The following is a 19,945-nucleotide window of genomic DNA, read 5'->3' as shown; positions in this document are numbered from 1 at the left end:
GGGGAATGATATAACAGTATGGGGGTTAGCAGAGACATGCTATGGGGAATGGTATTACACAGTATGGGGGTGAGCAGAGACATGCTATGGGGAATGACATAACACACAGTATGAGGGTGAGCAGAGACATGCTATGGGGAATGATATAACACAGTATGGGGGAGAGCAGAGACATGTTATGGGGAATGATATAACACAGTATGGGGGTGAGCAGAGACATGCTATGGGGAATGATATAACACAGTATGGGAGTGAGCAGAGACATGCTATGGGGAATGACATAACACAGTATAGGGGTGAGCAGAGACATGCTATGGGGAATGACATAACACACAGTATGAGGGTGAGCAGAGACATGCTATGGGGAATGTTATAACACAGTATAGGGGTGAGCAGAGACATGCTATGGGGAATGACATAACACACAGTATGGGGGTGAGCTGAGACATGCTATGGGGAATGATATAACACAGTATGGGGGTGAGCAGAGACATGCTATGGGGAATGATATAACACAGTATGGGGTGAGCAGAGACATGCTATGGGGAATGATATAACACACAGTATGGGGTGAGCAGAGACATGCTATGGGGAATGATATAACACAGTATGAGGGTGAGCAGAGACATGCTATGGGGAATGACATAACACAGTATAGAGGTGAGCAGAGACATGCTATGGGGAATGATATAACACAGTATGAGGGTGAGCAGAGACATGCTATGGGGAATGATATAACACAGTATGGGGGTGAGCAGAGACATGCTATGGGGAATGATATAACACAGTATGGGGGTGAGCAGAGACATGCTATGGGGAATGATATAACACAGTATGAGGGTGAGCAGAGACATGCTATGGGGAATGACATAACACACAGTATGGGGGTGAGCAGAGACATGCTATGGGGAATGATATAACACAGTATGAGGGTGAGCAGAGACATGCTATGGGGAATGACATAACACACAGTATGAGGGTGAGCAGAGACATGCTATGGGGAATGATAAAACACAGTATGGGGGAGAGCAGAGACATGCTATGGGGAATGACATAACACAGTATAGGGGTGAGCAGAGACATGCTATGGGGAATGACATAACACACAGTATGAGGGTGAGCAGAGACATGCTATGGGGAATGTTATAACACAGTATAGGGGTGAGCAGAGACATGCTATGGGGAATGATATAACACAGTATGGGGGAGAGCAGAGACATGCTATGGGGAATGACATAACACACAGTATGGGGGTGAGCTGAGACATGCTATGGGGAATGATATAACACAGTATGGGGGTGAGCAGAGACATGCTATGGGGAATGATATAACACAGTATGGGGTGAGCAGAGACATGCTATGGGGAATGATATAACACACAGTATGGGGTGAGCAGAGACATGCTATGGGGAATGATATAACACAGTATGAGGGTGAGCAGAGACATGCTATGGGGAATGACATAACACACAGTATGAGGGTGAGCAGAGACATGCTATGGGGAATGATATAACACAGTATGAGGGTGAGCAGAGACATGCTATGGGGAATGATATAACACAGTATGGGGGTGAGCAGAGACATGCTATGGGGAATGATATAACACAGTATGGGGGTGAGCAGAGACATGCTATGGAGAATGATATAACACAGTATGGGGATAAGCAGAGACATGCTATGGGGAATGATATAACACAGTATGGGGGTGAGCAGAGACATGCTATGGGGAATGATATAACACAGTATAGGGTTGAGCAGAGACATGCTATGGGGAATGATATAACACAGTATAGGGGTGAGCAGAGACATGCTATGGGGAATGATATAACACAGTATGGGGGTGAGCAGAGACATGCTATGGGGAATGATATAACACACAGTATGGGGGTGAGCAGAGACATGCTATGGGGAATGATATAACACAGTATAGGGGTGAGCAGAGACATGCTATGGGGAATGATATAACACAGTATGGGGTGAGCAGAGACATACTATGGGGAATGATATAACACAGTATAGGGGTGAGCAGAGACATGCTATGGGGAATGATATAAAACAGTATGGGGGTGAGCAGAGACATGCTATGGGGAATGATATAACACAGTATGGGGGTGAGCAGAGACATGCTATGGGGAATGATATAACACATTATGGGGGTGAGCAGAGACATGCTATGGGGAATGATATAACACAGTATGGGGGTGAGCAGAGACATGCTATGGGGAATGACATAACACAGTATGGGGGTGAGCAGAGACATGCTATGGGGAATGACATAACACAGTATGGGGGTGAGCAGAGACATGTTATGGGGAATGATATAACACAGTATGGGGTGAGCAGAGACATACTATGGGGAATGATATAACACAGTATGGGGGTGAGCAGAGACATGCTATGGGGAATGATATAACACAGTATGGGGTGAGCAGAGACATGCTATGGGGAATGATATAACACAGTATAGGGGTGAGAAGACATGCTATGGGGAATGATATAACACAGTATAGGGGTGAGAAGAGACATGCTATGGGGAATGATATAAAACAGTATGGGGGTGAGCAGAGACATGCTATGGGGAATGATATAACACAGTATGGGGGTGAGCAGAGACATGCTATGGGGAATGATATAACACAGTATGGGGTGAGCAGAGACATGCTATGTGTAATGATATAACACAGTATGAGGGTGAGCAGAGACACGCTATGGGGAATGATATAACACAGTATGGGGTGAGCAGGGACATGCTATGGGGAATGATATAACAGTATGGGGGTTAGCAGAGACATGCTATGGGGAATGGTATTACACAGTATGGGGGTGAGCAGAGACATGCTATGGGGAATGATATAACACAGTATAGGGGTGAGACATGCTATGGGGAATGATATAACACACAGTATGAGGGTGAGCAGAGACATGCTATGGGGAATGATATAACACAGTATGGGGGTGAGCAGAGACATGCTATGGGGAATGATATAACACAGTATGGGGTGCGCAGAGACATGCTATGGGGAATGATATAACACAGTATGGGGGTGAGCAGAGACACGCTATGGGGAATGATATAACACAGTATGAGGGTGAGCAGAGACACGCTATGGGGAATGATATAACAGTATGGGGGTGAGCAGAGACACGCTATGGGGAATGATATAACACAGTATGGGGTGAGCAGAAACACGCTATGGGGAATGATATAACACAGTATGGGGGTGAGCAGAGACATGCTATGGGGAATGATATAACACAGTATGGGGGTGAGCAGAGACATGCTATGGGGAATGATATAACACAGTATGGGGGTGAGCAGGGACATGCTATGGGGAATGATATAACACAGTATGGGGGTGAGCAGAGACATGCTATGGGGAATGATATAACATACAGTATGGGGGTGAGCAGGGACATGCTATGGGGAATGATATAACAGTATGGGGGTGAGCAGAGACATGCTATGGGGAATGATATAACACACAGTATGGGGGTGAGCAGAGACATGCTATGGGGAATGATATAACACAGTATAGGGGGTGACCAGAGACATGCTATGGGGAATGATATAACACAGTATGGGGGTGAGCAGAGACATGCTATGGGGAATGATATAACACAGTATGGGGTGAGCAGAGACATGCTATGGGGAATGATATAACACAGTATAGGGGTGAGAAGAGACATGCTATGGGGAATGATAACACAGTATGGGGTGAGCAGAGACATGCTATGTGTAATGATATAACACAGTATGAGGGTGAGCAGAGACACGCTATGGGGAATGATATAACAGTATGGGGGTTAGCAGAGACATGCTATGGGGAATGATATAACACAGTATAGGGGTGAGACATGCTATGGGGAATGATATAACACACAGTATGAGGGTGAGCAGAGACATGCTATGGGGAATGATATAACACAGTATGGGGTGAGCAGAGACATGCTATGGGGAATGATATAAAAGAGTATGGGGGTGAGCAGAGACATGCTATGGGGAATGACATAACACAGTATGGGGTGAGCAGAGACATGCTATGGGGAATGATATAACACAGTATGGGGTGAGCAGAGACATGCTATGGGGAATGACATAACACACAGTATGGGGTGAGCAGAGACATGTTATGGGGAATGATATAAAACAGTATGGGGGTGAGCAGAGACATGCTATGGGGAATTATATAACACAGTATGGGGTGAGCAGAGACATGCTATGGGGAATGATATAACACAGTATGGGGGTGAGCAGAGACATGCTATGGGGAATGATATAACAGTATGGGCTGAGCAGAGACATGCTATGGGGAATGATATAACAGTATGGGGGTGAGCAGAGACATGCTATGGGGAATGATATAACACAGTATGGGGTGAGCAGAGACATGCTATGGGGAATGATATAACACAGTATGGGGGTGAGCAGAGACATGCTATGGGGAATGATATAACACATAGTATAGGGGGTGAGCAGAGACATGCTATGGGGAATGATATAACACAGTATGGGGGTGAGCAGAGACATGCTATGGGGAATGATATAACACATAGTATAGGGGGTGAGCAGAGTCATGCTATGGGGAATGATATAACACACAGTATAGGGGTGAGCAGAGACATGCTATGGGGAATCATATAACACAGTATGGGGGTGAGCAGAGACATGTTATGGGGAATGATATAACACACTATATAGCTATAATGTGTGGTAGGACAGACGCTACGAGGACATGGAGAAAGTTCATATTCAGCAGGTTTTCTCACAATGATCCTTTTCTGCTACATAGGCAGAAGTCACCTCGCCTTTGTCCGAAAGGGATCACCCACCTAGCTTTATATCATAGGCCACTTTTAACTTCCCATATGGAAATCACCCACCAAACCTCCCCAGCTCCATTACAGGCAGCACCAACCTAGCTACCTCCCACTTGATGCCAAAACACCATGCCTCTCCTTTATCCCCACATATAGGTCACCCAACTAGCCCGCCCCTCCTCTGGACCACACTTGCATATGTGCCTATGCAGGGTTGGGAGATTTTGCCAGTTATGTCTTCCTGCACCTGGATGGGCGATACAGGCAGGCTAACCTAAGCCGGGTATGGTTTTTTTCAAATATGTTCAAAACAGAATTAATCATCTTTCCCCTTGCCAAATCCCCAACCTCTCCCCCTCTCTCGCTTTCTGATAACCTATTCTTCCTAGCCATCCCCCAAGTATGCTGCCTGCATGACATCTTCAACTCCTCCTTGTCCTTTACCCCACACATTCTTAATATATATGTCACTGTTGCTGCATTTCCCACACTCAGAAGACTATGTCACCTTTGTGACGTCTCTGATGTCTAACAAGAGCTGATTTCTGTGTAAAACATTTCCCACACTCAGAACATGGAAATGGTTTCTCACCTGTGTGACTTCTCTGATGTGTAACAAGATCTGATTTCTGTGTAAAACATTTACCACACTCAGAACATGGAAATGGTCTCTCACCTGTGTGACGTCTCTGATGTCTAACAAGATCTGATTTCTGTATAAAACATTTCCCACACTCAGAACATGGAAATAGCTTCTCGTCTGTGTGATATCTCTGATGTTTAACAAGATCTGATTTCTGTGTAAAACATTTCCTACACTCAGAGCATGGAAATGGTTTCTCACCTGTGTGATGTCTCTGATGTATTACAAGAGCTGATTTCTGTGTAAAACATTTCCCACACTCAGAACATGGAAATGGATTCTCACCTGTGTGACATCTCAGATGTCTAATAAGAGCTGATTTCTGTGTAAAACATTTCCCACACTCAGAGCATGGAAATGGCCTCTCACCTGTGTGACTTTTCTGATGTGTAACAAGATCTGATTTTAGTGTAAAACATTTTCCACACTCAGTACATGGAAATGGCTTCTCACCTGTGTGACGTCTTTGATGTGTAACAAGATCTGATTTCAGTGAAAAACATTTCCCACATCCAGTGCAAGGAAATGGCTTCTCACCTGTGTGACTTCTCTCATGTATGATTAAATATGATTTATATCTAAAATATTTTCCACACTCAGAACACAAAAAAGGCTTCTCACCTGTGTGATATCTCTGATGTATAACAAGAGTTGATTTCTTTGTAAAACATTTCCCACACTCAGGACATGGAAATGGCCTCTCACCTGTGTGACTTCTCTGATGCATAACAAGAGCTGATTTGCGTGTAAAATGTTTTCCACACTCAGAACATGGAAATTGTTTCTCAACTGTGTGACTTCTCCGATGTCTAACAAGTTCTGATTTCTGTGTAAAACCTTTCCCACACTCAGAACATGGAAATGGTCTCTCACCTGTATGAAGCCTCTGATGTGCAACAAGAGCTGTTTTGCGTGTAAAATATTTTACACACTCAGAACATGGAAATTGTTTCTCACCTGTGTGACTTCTCTGATGTCTAACAAGATCTGATTTCTGTGTATAACCTTTCCCACACTCAGAACATGGAAATGGCCTCTCACCTGCCTTAGCTGGCTGCTGGGTGGTAAGTTTTGTGTTCTGTTTAAAACAGGGAAATATTTTATCTATTGTACGAGATGTAACAGATGCACCAATATCTGATTTATCAGAACACTCCCCATGATCAGAGGGCTCAGATGATATATCTGCACTGTGAGGTACTGTAGGTATACTTGGGGTAATTGGGTTTTCTTCTGAAGAATCTCGGGTGATGTCGTCATCATCAATTTTACAATGATCCTCTGAGACATTCCGGCTGTTACATCCATCTGCTGGGAATAAAATAAATATAAGGGAATATAAATGTTTGCCCACAACAAGTTCCATTTATTAATAAAGACTGTGGTGAAATGTCTCCAAATTTCCAGGAATGTAATCACTTTGATAAGGGCTTAATCATTATGGCCAGATGACTTGGTCAGAGCATTTTCAAAACAGCAAGGCTCAAAATCAGCCATGGAGAGTACCTGACTGAGGTCTGAGGAGGGTAAAGCCATGAACCGCCGACAGGGTTTTGGGCAGCCAACATTCATAAATGAGGTCAACAATGGTTATCCAATCTGGAACAAACCGAACAACAGGAATTTTGTACTTACCAGTAAAATCCCTTCCTCTAATTCCATGGGGGACGCTGGGGTATAGATGATTAGTGGAGACTCTGCAATTGAAATCCCCCTCTATGGCCCACCTGACTCAGTTAACTTTAAGCAAGCCCAAGAGGAGACAGAGAACAGAAGAAAAGGAACCCCTGATTAACAAGATAACATTACAACAGGCAACACCCAGTAGGATCACACAACAAGAACCATAGCAGCACCGGGAGGGAGCCCAGAGTCACTAATAAAATTGGAGGACAGGATTATACTAGCAAGTACAAAAATCCTGTTTTCTCCTACTTCCACTGGGGGAAACTGGAGTCTGGGGACAGAGAAGTCCTCACGGAAGGAAGTGCGCTGTAGCAGTACGGAGCACCTTGCGTCCAAAGTTCACTTCTTTAAAATCAAAGGTGTCAAAATGATAGAATTTGGCAAAAGAATACACAGAAAACCAGGTGGCTGTACAACACAGTTGGTCCACCAAGTCCCCATGGTACGCAGCCAAAGAGGCACTCACCGGCCGAGTAAAATGAGCCATAACTCTGGAAGGAACTTACTAGCGTCCAGCAATGTAAGTCTGGATGTATAACAGCACAAAGCCAACGAAAACCACTTTGAAGCCGGCCAATCCATATTTGTAAGAATCATAGACAAACAAGTTGTCTGCCTTACGAATGTCACAGGTGCGGCGAACATAGGTACGATAGGCACGGACAACATCCAAAGAACGACAAGCCTCAAATTCAAGGGAAGAATAATCACCAGACAAAACTGGAACCACGATCAGAAATGAAAAACCACCTTTGGTAAGTAGTAGGGCTGTGTACGAAGCACACCATCTTGTCATCATGAAATACAAGAAAGGATGAACAACAAGATAGAGCACTGAGCTCAGAACCCCTTCCAACTGAGGCAAAGGCAATGAGGTAGACATTGTTCCATGTGAGATATATGGGATTGAGGCCTTCCAATTTTTGACCCAGGGAATGAACACAGAGAATATAGCCAGCAGGTGGTCCTCTGCTCATTGCAAAATGTTGGCCATTTCCCATATTGCCAAGCAACTCTTTGTGCCCCCCTGGTGATTGAGATATGCCACAGCCGTGGCATTGTCTGAATAAATCTTCACCGGAAACCGGAGAAGATCGAGATGAGATGCTATGAAGATTTGGAAGATATCCCTGAGTTAATGCAAAAAAGGAAAGAAAAGCAGTATCGTGGTGCACAAATCGAGAGATAGTAATAAAAATTTTACTTTTAATAATTAAAAATAAATCCCCTTGACGAAAAACATCATTAGCGAAATATTAAACAAAATCTACACTAATAAAGAAAGTAAATAAACAGAAATATTTTAATTGTTAAATGATTAAAAAATGCACTAAGGGTCATATCCGCTTCAAAATTGGACTTCCTATGATTGTTAATTATTAAAGATAATCTACTCTGTATTGATATTATCCTGGTTAGATGGTAGTAAATACCAGAGTATCTCTTTCTTATAAGACCACTTTAATAAAACAATGTTGCATGTTGAGTTGTTACACTATTTTGCTGCTAATCAGCAGGCATACCGCAGAATATTGTATATTGCGTTGCTATAATTGTTATATTAAATTGTTACAACAATGTTTTACTTATTGGCAAATATGTAACTCATCTATTTTTAAAGATGGTTATAATTTATTTAATCATTCATTAACATACAATACATAATTCGTATATGGAGTCCATGAGTAAGCAATAGGCGAAATGCGCATCGGGGGAACTATGCACTAAGAGCTCACCCGCTTCAATCTATTGGCTGGTACTGCAAAAATGATTGTAAGACAGAACAGGAGTCTAGCAGGAGCTATGGCTCCAAACCCAGTGTCTAAGTCAGATGTCTCCTGACTCCCCCACTGGACAGAGACATCTTTCCCATTAGTCTGTACTGACAGAGGAGGGTGTATGATAAGAAATTGTTGTAGTGACTAAGCAAGGAAAATATGTGACTCTCTACTGTAATAAGTGTTTATTACTCACCTATGCTGATATCTGTAGGGATTTCCTCCTCCTTACACTGCTGATCACCCCTCACATACGTCTCTTCTTCTCCATCTATATCTTCTTCCTTTATATCAGTCACATACGTGTAATCTTCTCCCTCTAAATCTTCTGCCTTTATATCAGTCACATACGTCTCTTCTTCTCCCTCTATATCTTCTGCCTTTATATCAGTCACATACGTCTCTACTCCCTCTATATATTCTGCCTTTATATCAGTCACATACGTCTCTTCTTCTCCCTCTATATCTTCAGCCTTTATATCAGTCACATACGTCTCCTCTTCTCCCTCTATATCTTCTGCCTTTATATCAGTCAGATACGTCTCTTCTTCTCCCTCTATATCTTCTGTCTTTATATCAGTCACATACATCTCTTCTCCCTCTGTATCTTCTGCCTTATCAGTCACATATGTCTCTTCTTCTCCCTCTATATCTTCTGCCTTTATATCAGTCACATACGTCTCTTCTTCTCCCTCTATATCTTCTGCCTTTATATCAGTCACATACGTCTCTTCTTCTCCCTCTGTATCTTCTGCCTTTATATCAGTCACATACGTCTCTTCTTCTCCCTCTATATCTTCTGCCTTTATATCAGTCACATACATCTCTTCTCCCTCTGTATCTTCTGCCTTATCAGTCACATATGTCTCTTCTCCCTCTGTATCTTCTGCCTTATTATCAGTCACATACGTCTCTTCATCCTCTGTAACTTCTGCTTTATTATCAGATAGATCTTCACCCTAAATAACCCATAAAATAATACCATCAGATTTCATTGAGATTACACAGTATAAAATCACTGTATAAGACAAACTCAGCTGTTCTACAGATCATATTGTGACAGTCACTATGTTATATTGGTGAGACCCTAAATACCACCTACCTGATCCTCCTGTGGGATTCTCTGCTTCTCCTGTGGGATCCTGTCAGTCTCCTCTGTACAATCCTCTGAATAAAGAGGACGGGGACATCTCTCTGGAGTGTTTCTGTTACTGGGTCCATCTGTAGGAGACACACAGTGTCTGAGTAAATTGTATATATACATATAATTATCAAGTGATGTGTGTATAAAGGGCCCCCTTACCTGATCTCCCCTGTACAATAAATGAGTCTCCTCTTACCCAGTGATGTGAATGGCCATTGATTCTCCATCATCCCGTCTTTGTACAGACCCCTGTGTTCCTCTATATAGTCCCCCCCCCCTGCATGGAGACATAGACAGTGACATCCTTACAGAAACCTGACACAGACAATGATACAGTCATCACCCAGACACATCCCCTGGTGATATTGTGTAATGTCCCATTCCCAGCATTCACCTCTCCAGTCAGCAGCTGAATGATCTTTTTGGTGAGTTCTAAGATCTTCTGGTCTTTGTTTCTCTTATGTATGAGTGAGGTGGAGGCACCGTGATGGGGCTCTGGGTGCTGCTCAGACCTCCTGACACACGGGGATGGCTGCTGTGTGTCTCACACACACCGTATGTCTTCTTCACTACTGTGTAATCCTGTGTATTGGGGGAGACACCAAATATCACTGCATACACTCCCAGATCCCTCATCTACACAGTCATGTCCCTGTATTATTACTAGATATAAGTGATATCACAGTGACACTCCCAGACCCTCTCACCTCCCCAGTCATGTTACTGTATTACTACTAAAGACAGAAGTGATGCCACTGTTATGCTCCCAGATCCCCTCAGCTTCCCAGTCAAGCCGCAGTATTATTACTATAGATATGTGATGTCACTGTGACACTCCCAGATCCCCTCACCTCCCAGTTATGTCCCTGTATTATTAGTATAGATATAAGTGATGTCACTGTGACACTCCCAGATCCCCTCACCTCCCCAGTCATGTCCTGTATTATTACTATAGATATAAGTGATGTCACTGTGATACCCCCAGATCCCCTCACCTCCCCAGTCATGTCCCTGTATTATTACTATAGATATAAGTGATGTCACTGTGACACTCCCAGATCCCCACACCTCCCCAGTCATGTCCCTATATTATTACTATAGATATAAGTGATGTCACTGTGATACCCCCAGATCCCCTCACCTCCCCAGTCATGTCCCTGTATTATTACTATAGATATAAGTGATGTCACTGTGACACTCCCAGATCCCCTCACCTCCCCAGTCATGTCCCTATATTATTACTATAGATATAAGTGATGTCACTGTGATACCCCCAGATCCCCTCACCTCCCCAGTCATGTCCCTATTTTATTACTATAGATATAAGTGATGTCACTGTGATACCCCCAGATCCCCTCACCTCCCCAGTCATGTCCCTGTATTATTACTATAGATATAAGTGATATCACAGTCACTCTCCCAGATCCCCTCACCTCCCCAGTCATGTCCCTGTATTATTACTATAGATATAAGTGATGTCACTGTGACACTCCCAGATCCCCTCACCTCCCAGTTATGTCTATTATTACTATAGATATAAGTGATGTCACTGTGACACTCCCAGATCCTCTCACCTCCCCAGTCATGTCACTGTATTATTACTATAGATATAAGTGATGTCACTGTGACAGTCCCAGATCCCCTCACCTCCCCAGTCATGTCCCTGTATTATTACTATAGATATGTGATGTCACTGTGACAGTCCCAGATCCCCTCACCTCCCCAGTCATGTCCCTGTATTATTACTATAGATATAAGTGATGTCACTGTGATACCCCCAGATCCCCTCACCTCCCCAGTCATGTACCTGTATTATTACTATAGATATAAGTGATGTCACTGTGACACTCCCAGATCCCCTCACCTCCCCAGTCATGTCCCTATATTATTACTATAGATATAAGTGATATCACTGTGACACTCCCAGATCCCCTCACCTCCCCAGTCATGTCCCTGTATTATTACTATAGATATAAGTGATGTCACTGTGACACTCCCAGATCCCCTCACCTCCCCAGTCATGTCCCTGTATTATTACTATAGATATAAGTGATGTCACTGTGATACCCCCAGATCCCCTCACCTCCCCAGTCATGTCCCTGTATTATTACTATAGATATAAGTGATGTCACTGTGACACTCCCAGATCCCCTCACCTCCCCAGTCATGTCCCTGTATTACCACTATAGGGGGTAAATTTACTAAAGTGAGAGTTTTTAGAAGTGAATTTTAAAAGTGATGTTGCCCATATCAACCAATCAGATTCTAGCTATTATCTTCTAGCAGCTGCTAGTTAAATGTTAAGTAGAATCTGATTGGTTGCTATGGGCAACATCACTTTTAAAACTCATTTCTAAAAACTCTCACTTTAGTAAATTTACCCCTAGATATTAGTGATGTCACTGTGACACTCCCAGATTCTCTCACCTCCCCAGTCAGCACATAGATGATCACCAGGGTTTACTACTATATTGACTGACACTGATTTGGTCCAATAACGATCATGTATAACACTGACCAAGACAATGTCAGTGGACCAAATCAATGCTATTCAAAATAGAGGTAAACCGATTGGCTCCATCTCAATATAAGAGACAACCTGGTGTGCTCTCCATTCCCGCTAGGCTGTTTTAGCGGGGCGCGGCGCCCTGCCCTCCAGAAGGGCAAAAAGCGCCCTGCCCTCGCAGCCTGTGGGTGCTGTCTTCACCCACGGGTCATTGTGTCCCACGGGTGGGGAAATGTGCGCTGACACGGTCACCGCCAGAGAATAGACACCATGCACATGCGCCCAGCATCTATTCTCCCTGGCGGCAGCGCTTGGGGGCTGCCGGCGTGTCCGTAAGTGCAGGGCACGCCCCCAACAGTGACAAAAAGGGGATACGTCTTATAGACGCGCCCCCTTTTCAATGGCCATGCCCCCTTTTAGGGCGCGCGCACGGAAGTGCCCTTTCTAGCTCCGGCGCAATGCCTGCCACCGGAGCTAGAGTGAACCCTAAGGGTGTACTGTGAGCAATCTAAGGTAAAACGCGCATCAGCAGCAATCCCACTACCGAGTCCAGTATCTGATGCCTGTATAGTAACCGGCTCGCTGGACAGCTTACCTAAATCTGATGCCTGTATAGTAACCGGCTCGCTGGACAGCTTACCTAAATCTGATGCCTGTATAGTAACCGGCTCGCTGGACAGCTTACCTAAATCTGATGCCTGTATAGTAACCGGCTCGCTGGACAGCTTACCTAAATCTGATGCCAGTATAGTAACCGGCTCGCTGGACAGTTTACCTAAATCTGATGCCTGTATAGTAACCGGCTCGCTGGACAGCTTACCTAGATCTGATGCCTGTATAGTAACCGGCTCGCTGGACAGCTTACCTAAATCTGATGCCTGTATAGTAACCGGCTCGCTGGACAGCTTACCTAAATCTGATGCCTGTATAGTAACCGGCTCGCTGGGCAGTTTACTTAAATCTGATGCCTGTATAGTAACCGGCTCGCTGGGCAGTTTACCTGAATCTGATGCCTGTATAGTAACCGGATCGCTGGACAGTTTACCTAAATCTGATGCCTGTATAGTAACCGGCTCGCTGGGCATCTTACCTAAATCTGATGCCTATATAGTAACCGACTCGCTGGACAGCTTACCTAAATCTGATGCCTGTATAGTAACCGGCTCGCTGGACAGCTTACCTAAATCTGATGCCTGTATAGTAACCGGCTCGCTGGACAGCTTACCTAAATCTGATGCCTGTATAGTAACCGGCTCGCTGGACAGCTTACCTAAATCTGATGCCTATATAGTAACCGACTCGCTGGACAGCTTACCTAAATCTGATGCCTGTATAGTAACCGGCTCGCTGGACAGCTTACCTAAATCTGATGCCTGTATAGTAACCGGCTCGCTGGACATCTTACCTAAATCTGATGCCTGTATAGTAACCGGCTCGCTGGACAGCTTACCTAAATCTGATGCCTGTATAGTAACCGGCTCGCTGGACAGCTTACCTAAATCTGATGCCTGTATAATAACCAGCTCGCTGGACAGCTTACCTAAATCTGATGCCTGTAGAGTAACCGGCTCGCTGGACAGCTTACCTAAATCTGATGCCTGTAGAGTAACCGGCTCGCTGGGCAGCTTACCTAAATCTGATGCCTGTATAGTAACCGGCTCGCTGGGCAGCTTACCTAAATCTGATGCCTGTATAGTAACCGGCTCGCTGGGTAGTTTACCTAAATCTGATGCCTGTATAGTAACCGGCTCGCTGGGCAGTTTACCTAAATCTGATGCCTGTATAGTAACCGGATCGCTGGACAGCTTACCTAAATCTGATGCCTGTATAGTAACCGGCTCGCTGGGCAGTTTACCAAAATCTGATGCCTGTATAGTAACCGGCTCGCTGGGCATCTTACCTAAATCTGATGCCTGTATAGTAACCGACTCGCTGGACAGCTTACCTAAATCTGATGCCTGTATAGTAACCGGCTCGCTGGACAGCTTACCTAAATCTGATGCCTGTATAGTAACCGGCTCGCTGGACATCTTACCTAAATCTGATGCCTGTATAGTAACCGGCTCGCTGGACAGCTTACCTAAATCTGATGCCTGTATAGTAACCGGCTCGCTGGACAGCTTACCTAAATCTGATGCCTGTATAGTAACCGGCTCGCTGGACAGCTTACCTAAATCTGATGCCTGTATAGTAACCGGCTCGCTGGACAGCTTACCTAAATCTGATGCCTGTATAGTAACCGGCTCGCTGGACAGCTTACCTAAATCTGATGCCTGTATAGTAACCGGCTCACAGGACAGCTTACCTAAATCTGATGCCTGTATAGTAAACGACTCGCTGGACAGCTTACCTAAATCTGATGCCTGTATAATAACCGGCTCGCTGGACAGCTTACCTAAATCTGATGCCTGTATAGTAACCGGCTCGCTGGACAGCTTACCTAAATCTGATGCCTGTAAAGTAACTGGTTCACTGGACAGCTTACCTAAATCTGATGCCTGTATAGTAACTGGCTCGCTGGACAGCTTACCTAAATCTGATGCCTGTATAGTAACCGGCTTGCTGGACAGTTTACCTAAATCTGATGCCTGTATAGTAACCGGCTCGCTGGACAGCTTACCTAAATCTGATGCCTGTATAGTACCTTGCTCGCTGGATAGCTTACTTAAATCTGATGCCTGTATAATAACTGGCTTGCTGGACAGCTTACCTAAAACTGATGCCTGTACAATAACTGGCTCGCTGGACAGCTTACCTAAATCTGATGCCTGTATAGTAACCGGTTCACTGGACAGCTTACCTAAATCTGATGCCTGTATAATAACCGGCTCGCTGGACAGCTTACCTAAATCTGATGCCTGTATAGTAACCGACTCACTGGACAGTTTACCTAAATCTGATGCCTGTATAATAACCGGTTCGCTGGACAGCTTACCTAAATCTGATGCCTGTATAGTAACCGGCCGGCTGGACAGGTTACCTAAATCTGATGCCTGTATAGTAACCGGCCGGCTGGACAGGTTACCTAAATCTGATGCCTGTATAGTAACCGACTCGCTGGACAGTTTACCTAAATCTGATGCCTGTATAGTAAACAGCTCGCTGGACAGCTTACCTAAATCTGATGCCTGTATAGTAACCGGATCGCTGGACAGCTTACCTAAATCTGATGCCTGTATAGTAACCGGCTCACAGGACAGCTTACCTAAATCTGATGCCTGTATAGTAACCGGCTCATAGGACAGCTTACCTAAATCTGATGCCTGTATAGTAACCGGCTCGCTGGACAGCTTACCTAAATCTGATGCCTGTATAGTAACCGGCTCGCTGGACAGCTTACCTAAATCTGATGCCTGTATAGTAACCGGATCGCTGGACAGCTTACCTAAATCTGATGCCTGTATAGTAAGCGGCTCGCTGGACAGCTTACCTAAATCTGATGCCTGTATAGTAACCGGATCGCTGGACAGCTTACCTAAAACTGATGCCTGTTTAGTAAATGGCTCGCTGGACATCTTACCTACATCTGATGCCTGTATAGTAACCGGCTGGCGGATGAGCTAAGTAATATGTGAGGACTGTTGCTCATTGCAGAGCTGATCAAGGTTTGACGTGACTAGGAAACGCCTCACGATGGAGGTGAATAATACTTGCACAGTAACCTATCCATTAAAGAGCTACCTTTCCCGCTAGGCTGTTTTAGCGGGGCGCTGCGCCTTGCCGTCACCACGCAGCACTAAGACAGAATGCGGGTGCCATCTTTGGTGTCCCGTGGGTGGGGAAATGTGCGGTGACCCGGTCATCGCTGGTGATCAGACGCTGGGCGCATGCGCCCGGCATCTATTCTACCTCTCAGCAGCGCTTGGGGGCTGCCCTGCGCATCCGTAAGTGCCAGGCACGCCCCCAAGAGTAAAGAGAAGGTGACGCGTCTTATAGACATGCCCCCTTTTCAATGGCCACGCCCCTTTTTCAGTTGCCTTCGGCGCGCGGAAGTGCCCTCTCTAGCTCCGGCGCCCTGCCTGTCCCCGGAGCTAGAGTGAACACTACAAAGCTGTATAAATTACATACAGAATCCTAAAACGGCGGCATTATGTACTGACACCAAATCCAGCTGATTGGCTAAAATCTATGAATTACAGAAATATTTTTTTATATTTTTTCTCATTAAGAGATTAAATTATATAATTCTTATTGAATAATTAACCTTAACAGGTGAGATAGTCCATTACACACAGCCGTTTTAAGTGTGACATATACTAAAAATATTTCTATAGGCTGTAACGACTGAGCAGTGATCGCAAAATACGCGCTACAGCTGTGTTGTAGCCGGTCAATAACATCTTCAGTGTCTCCCCGCGTCCCCAACCAATCACTGAGGATGGCAGCATCTCCCTGTCCAATAGCCGCCTGAGACCTCCGTATCCCGTACATATGACTTTCCGGGCTTGCTCTCCTATCTGCTCATGGATCTGAGTATGGTCGGCCCCACCATTTATCCCCGAGCCTGCAGACTGTCCCCGTCTCTCTCCCCCGCTTCCACCACTCCCCTGGGCTCCAGATCAGTACGGGCAGCGCTGCTGCTACTATTAGGGAGTCACACTGCCACCTGCTGTCACCGGGAGGCAGCTCTCGGTAAGTACAAGTTTTTCTCCGTTATCTGTATAACCACAGTCAGACATGTAACACTGAGTGACCAGTAAGTCTCCCCTTTCCCCCAGCATAGAGCCCTGTTCAGTGTCAGAGGTTCCTGTGACCCAGCCCCATAAGGATCCTCAGAGGCCGGCACACAACAGGACACCTCAGGCTACTCCCTCTGTATAATAATAATAATTATAATGATAACAACAGGACACCACAGGCTGCTCCCCCTGTATTGAAATATCAGTACACAAAAGACTGCTCACTAAATAGTAATAACAGGACACCACAGGTTGCTCCCCCTGTATTGAAATATCAGTACACAAAAGACTGCTCACTAAATAGTAATAACAGGACACCACAGGTTGCTCCCCCTGTATAATAATAATAACAGGACACTCCATGCCGCTCCCCCTGTATAATAATAATGACAGGCTACTTTTTTGTATAACAGGCCATCACAGGCTGCTCCTCCTGTATAGCAGGGCAACATATGCCATTTCCAATGTATAGTAGGGCACTAGAGGCCTTTCCCCTATATAGAAGGCACCACAGGCTGCTCCTTCTGTATAGTAGGAATCCACAGGCCGCTACCCCAGTATAGTAGGCAACAGGCCACGCCCATGTATAGTAGAAATCCACAGGTCGCTCACCCTGCATAGTAGGCACCACAGGCCGCTCCCTGTTTAGTAGGCACCAGAGGTCGCTCCCCCTGTATAGTACACACCACAGGCTGCTCCCCCTGCATAGTAGGCACCACAGGCCGTTCCCTCTGTAGTTGGCACCACAGGCTGCTCCGCTTATATAGTAAGCACCACAAGACGCTCCCCCTCTATAGTAGGCAGCAAAGGCCGCTCCTGCTGTATAGTAGGCACCACAGGCCACTCCCCCTGTATAGTAGGCACCACAGGTCGCTCCCCCTATACAGAAGGCACCACAGGCTGCTCCCCCTGTATAGTAGGACACCACAAGCAGCTACCCCTGTATAGTACGCACCACAGGCTGCTCGACCTGTATAGTAGGACACCACAGGCTGCTCCCCCTCTAAAATAGGCATCACAGGCTGCTCCTCCTGTACAGTAGGCACCACAGGCTGCTCCCCCTACAGAGTAGGCACCACAGACTGCTCCCCCTATATAGTTGACACCAAATGCCTCTCCCGCTGTATACTAGGCACAACAGGCTCCTCCCCCTTTATAGTAGGACAAAACAGGCTGCTCCCCGTTTAGTAGGACCACAGGCCGTTCCCCTTGTATACTAGGCACCACAGTCAGCTTCCTCTGTATAGCTGACACCACAGGCTGCTCCACCTGTATAGAAGAACACAATAGGCTGCTCCCCGTTTAGTAGGCACCACAGGTCGCTCCCCCTGTACAGTTGGCACCACAGGCTGCTCCGCTTATATAGTAAGCACCACAAGACGCTCCCCCTGTATAGTAGGTGCCAAAGGCCACTCCCCCTGTATAGTATGCACCACAGGCTGCTCCCCCTGTAAAGTAGGCACCACAGGCCGCTCCCCTATATAGGATACCAAAGGCTGCTTCCACTGTATAGCATGCACCACAGGCCGCTCCCCCTGTATAGTAGGCACCACAGGCTGCTCCCCCTGTATAGTAGGACACCACAGGTCTCTCCCCCTGTATAGCAGGCACCACAGGCCGCTCCCCCTGTATAGCAGGCACCACAGGCCGCTCCCCCTGTATAGTAGGCACCACAGGCTGCTCTCCCTGTATAATAGGCACCACAGGCTGCTCCCCCTGTATAATAGGCACCACAGGCAGCTCCCCCTGTATAATAGGCACCACAGGCTGCTCCCCCTGTATAGTAGGCACCACAGGCTGCTCCCCCTGTATAGTAGGCACCACCGGCTGCTCCCCCTGTATAGTCGGCACCGCAGGCTGCTCCCCCTGTATAGTAGGCACCACAGGCTGCTCCCCCTGTATAGTCGGCACCGCAGGCTGCTCCCCCTGTATAGTAGGTACATTACCTGCGGTAGCCGGACACAGTGATGTCTCCTCTCTGCGTTGTCTCGAAAATTACAGAACCAGAAATTACTATACTACTTCCTGTCGGTGAAACGCACGACCCGGAAGTCAGGTGGAACGCACAGATAGATCTTCATCTCCGGAATAACTATCCTGACGTCAGGCGCTGGGCGGAGCCGGGGGCGGGGTTACAGGCAGTGTCAGGGTGGGAGGGGCTCCGGGGCCCCCAGGAGAGATGCGGCGGCAGCTCAGCTGGTGACCCCACTGTGCCCAGAGGAGCAGCTCCATTGTCACTGATAGGTGTGCCTGGTATGGGAGGGTGATAGGTGTGCCAGGTATGGGGGGTGATAGGTGTGCCCGGTATGGGGGCTGGTGATAGGTGTGCCTGGTATGGGGGGGTGATAGGTGTGCCCGGTATGGGAGGGCGATAGGTGTGCCAGGTATGGGGGGTGATAGGTGTGCCTGGTATGGGAGGGTGATAGGTGTGCCAGGTATGGGGGGTGATAGGTGTGCCCGGTATGGGGGCTGGTGATAGGTGTGCCTGGTATGGGGGGGTGATAGGTGTGCCCGGTATGGGAGGGCGATAGGTGTGCCAGGTATGGGGGGTGATAGGTGTGCCTGGTATGGGAGGGTGATAGGTGTGCCAGGTATGGGGGGTGATAGGTGTGCCCGGTATGGGGGGTGGTGATAGGTGTGCCTGGTATGGGGGGGTGATAGGTGTGCCCGGTATGGGAGGGTGATAGGTGT

General features: G+C 46.3%; 1 protein-coding gene across 1 annotated transcript; it reads right to left on the bottom strand.

Annotated features, from left to right (window-relative positions):
- Positions 1-5,174: 5,174 nt before the first annotated feature.
- Positions 5,175-10,515, bottom strand: LOC148430674 (uncharacterized). Its single transcript, XM_088466561.1, has 6 exons — positions 10,464-10,515; positions 10,266-10,346; positions 10,028-10,146; positions 9,633-9,884; positions 9,122-9,398; positions 5,175-6,772 (listed from the first exon to the last, which is right to left on the bottom strand). The coding sequence occupies exons 2-6, from the start codon at positions 10,297-10,299 to the stop codon at positions 5,310-5,312; spliced, it is 2,145 nt and encodes a 714-aa protein (XP_088322687.1). The 5' UTR covers positions 10,300-10,346; positions 10,464-10,515; the 3' UTR covers positions 5,175-5,309.
- Positions 10,516-19,945: the final 9,430 nt, after the last annotated feature.

The sequence above is a fragment of the Taudactylus pleione genome, unplaced genomic scaffold (assembly GCF_031769625.1).
Source record: "Taudactylus pleione unplaced genomic scaffold, aTauple2 ptg003515l, whole genome shotgun sequence".
Taxonomy (NCBI): Eukaryota; Metazoa; Chordata; class Amphibia; order Anura; family Myobatrachidae; genus Taudactylus; species Taudactylus pleione.
This window is presented reverse-complemented; position numbering and strand designations above follow the sequence as displayed.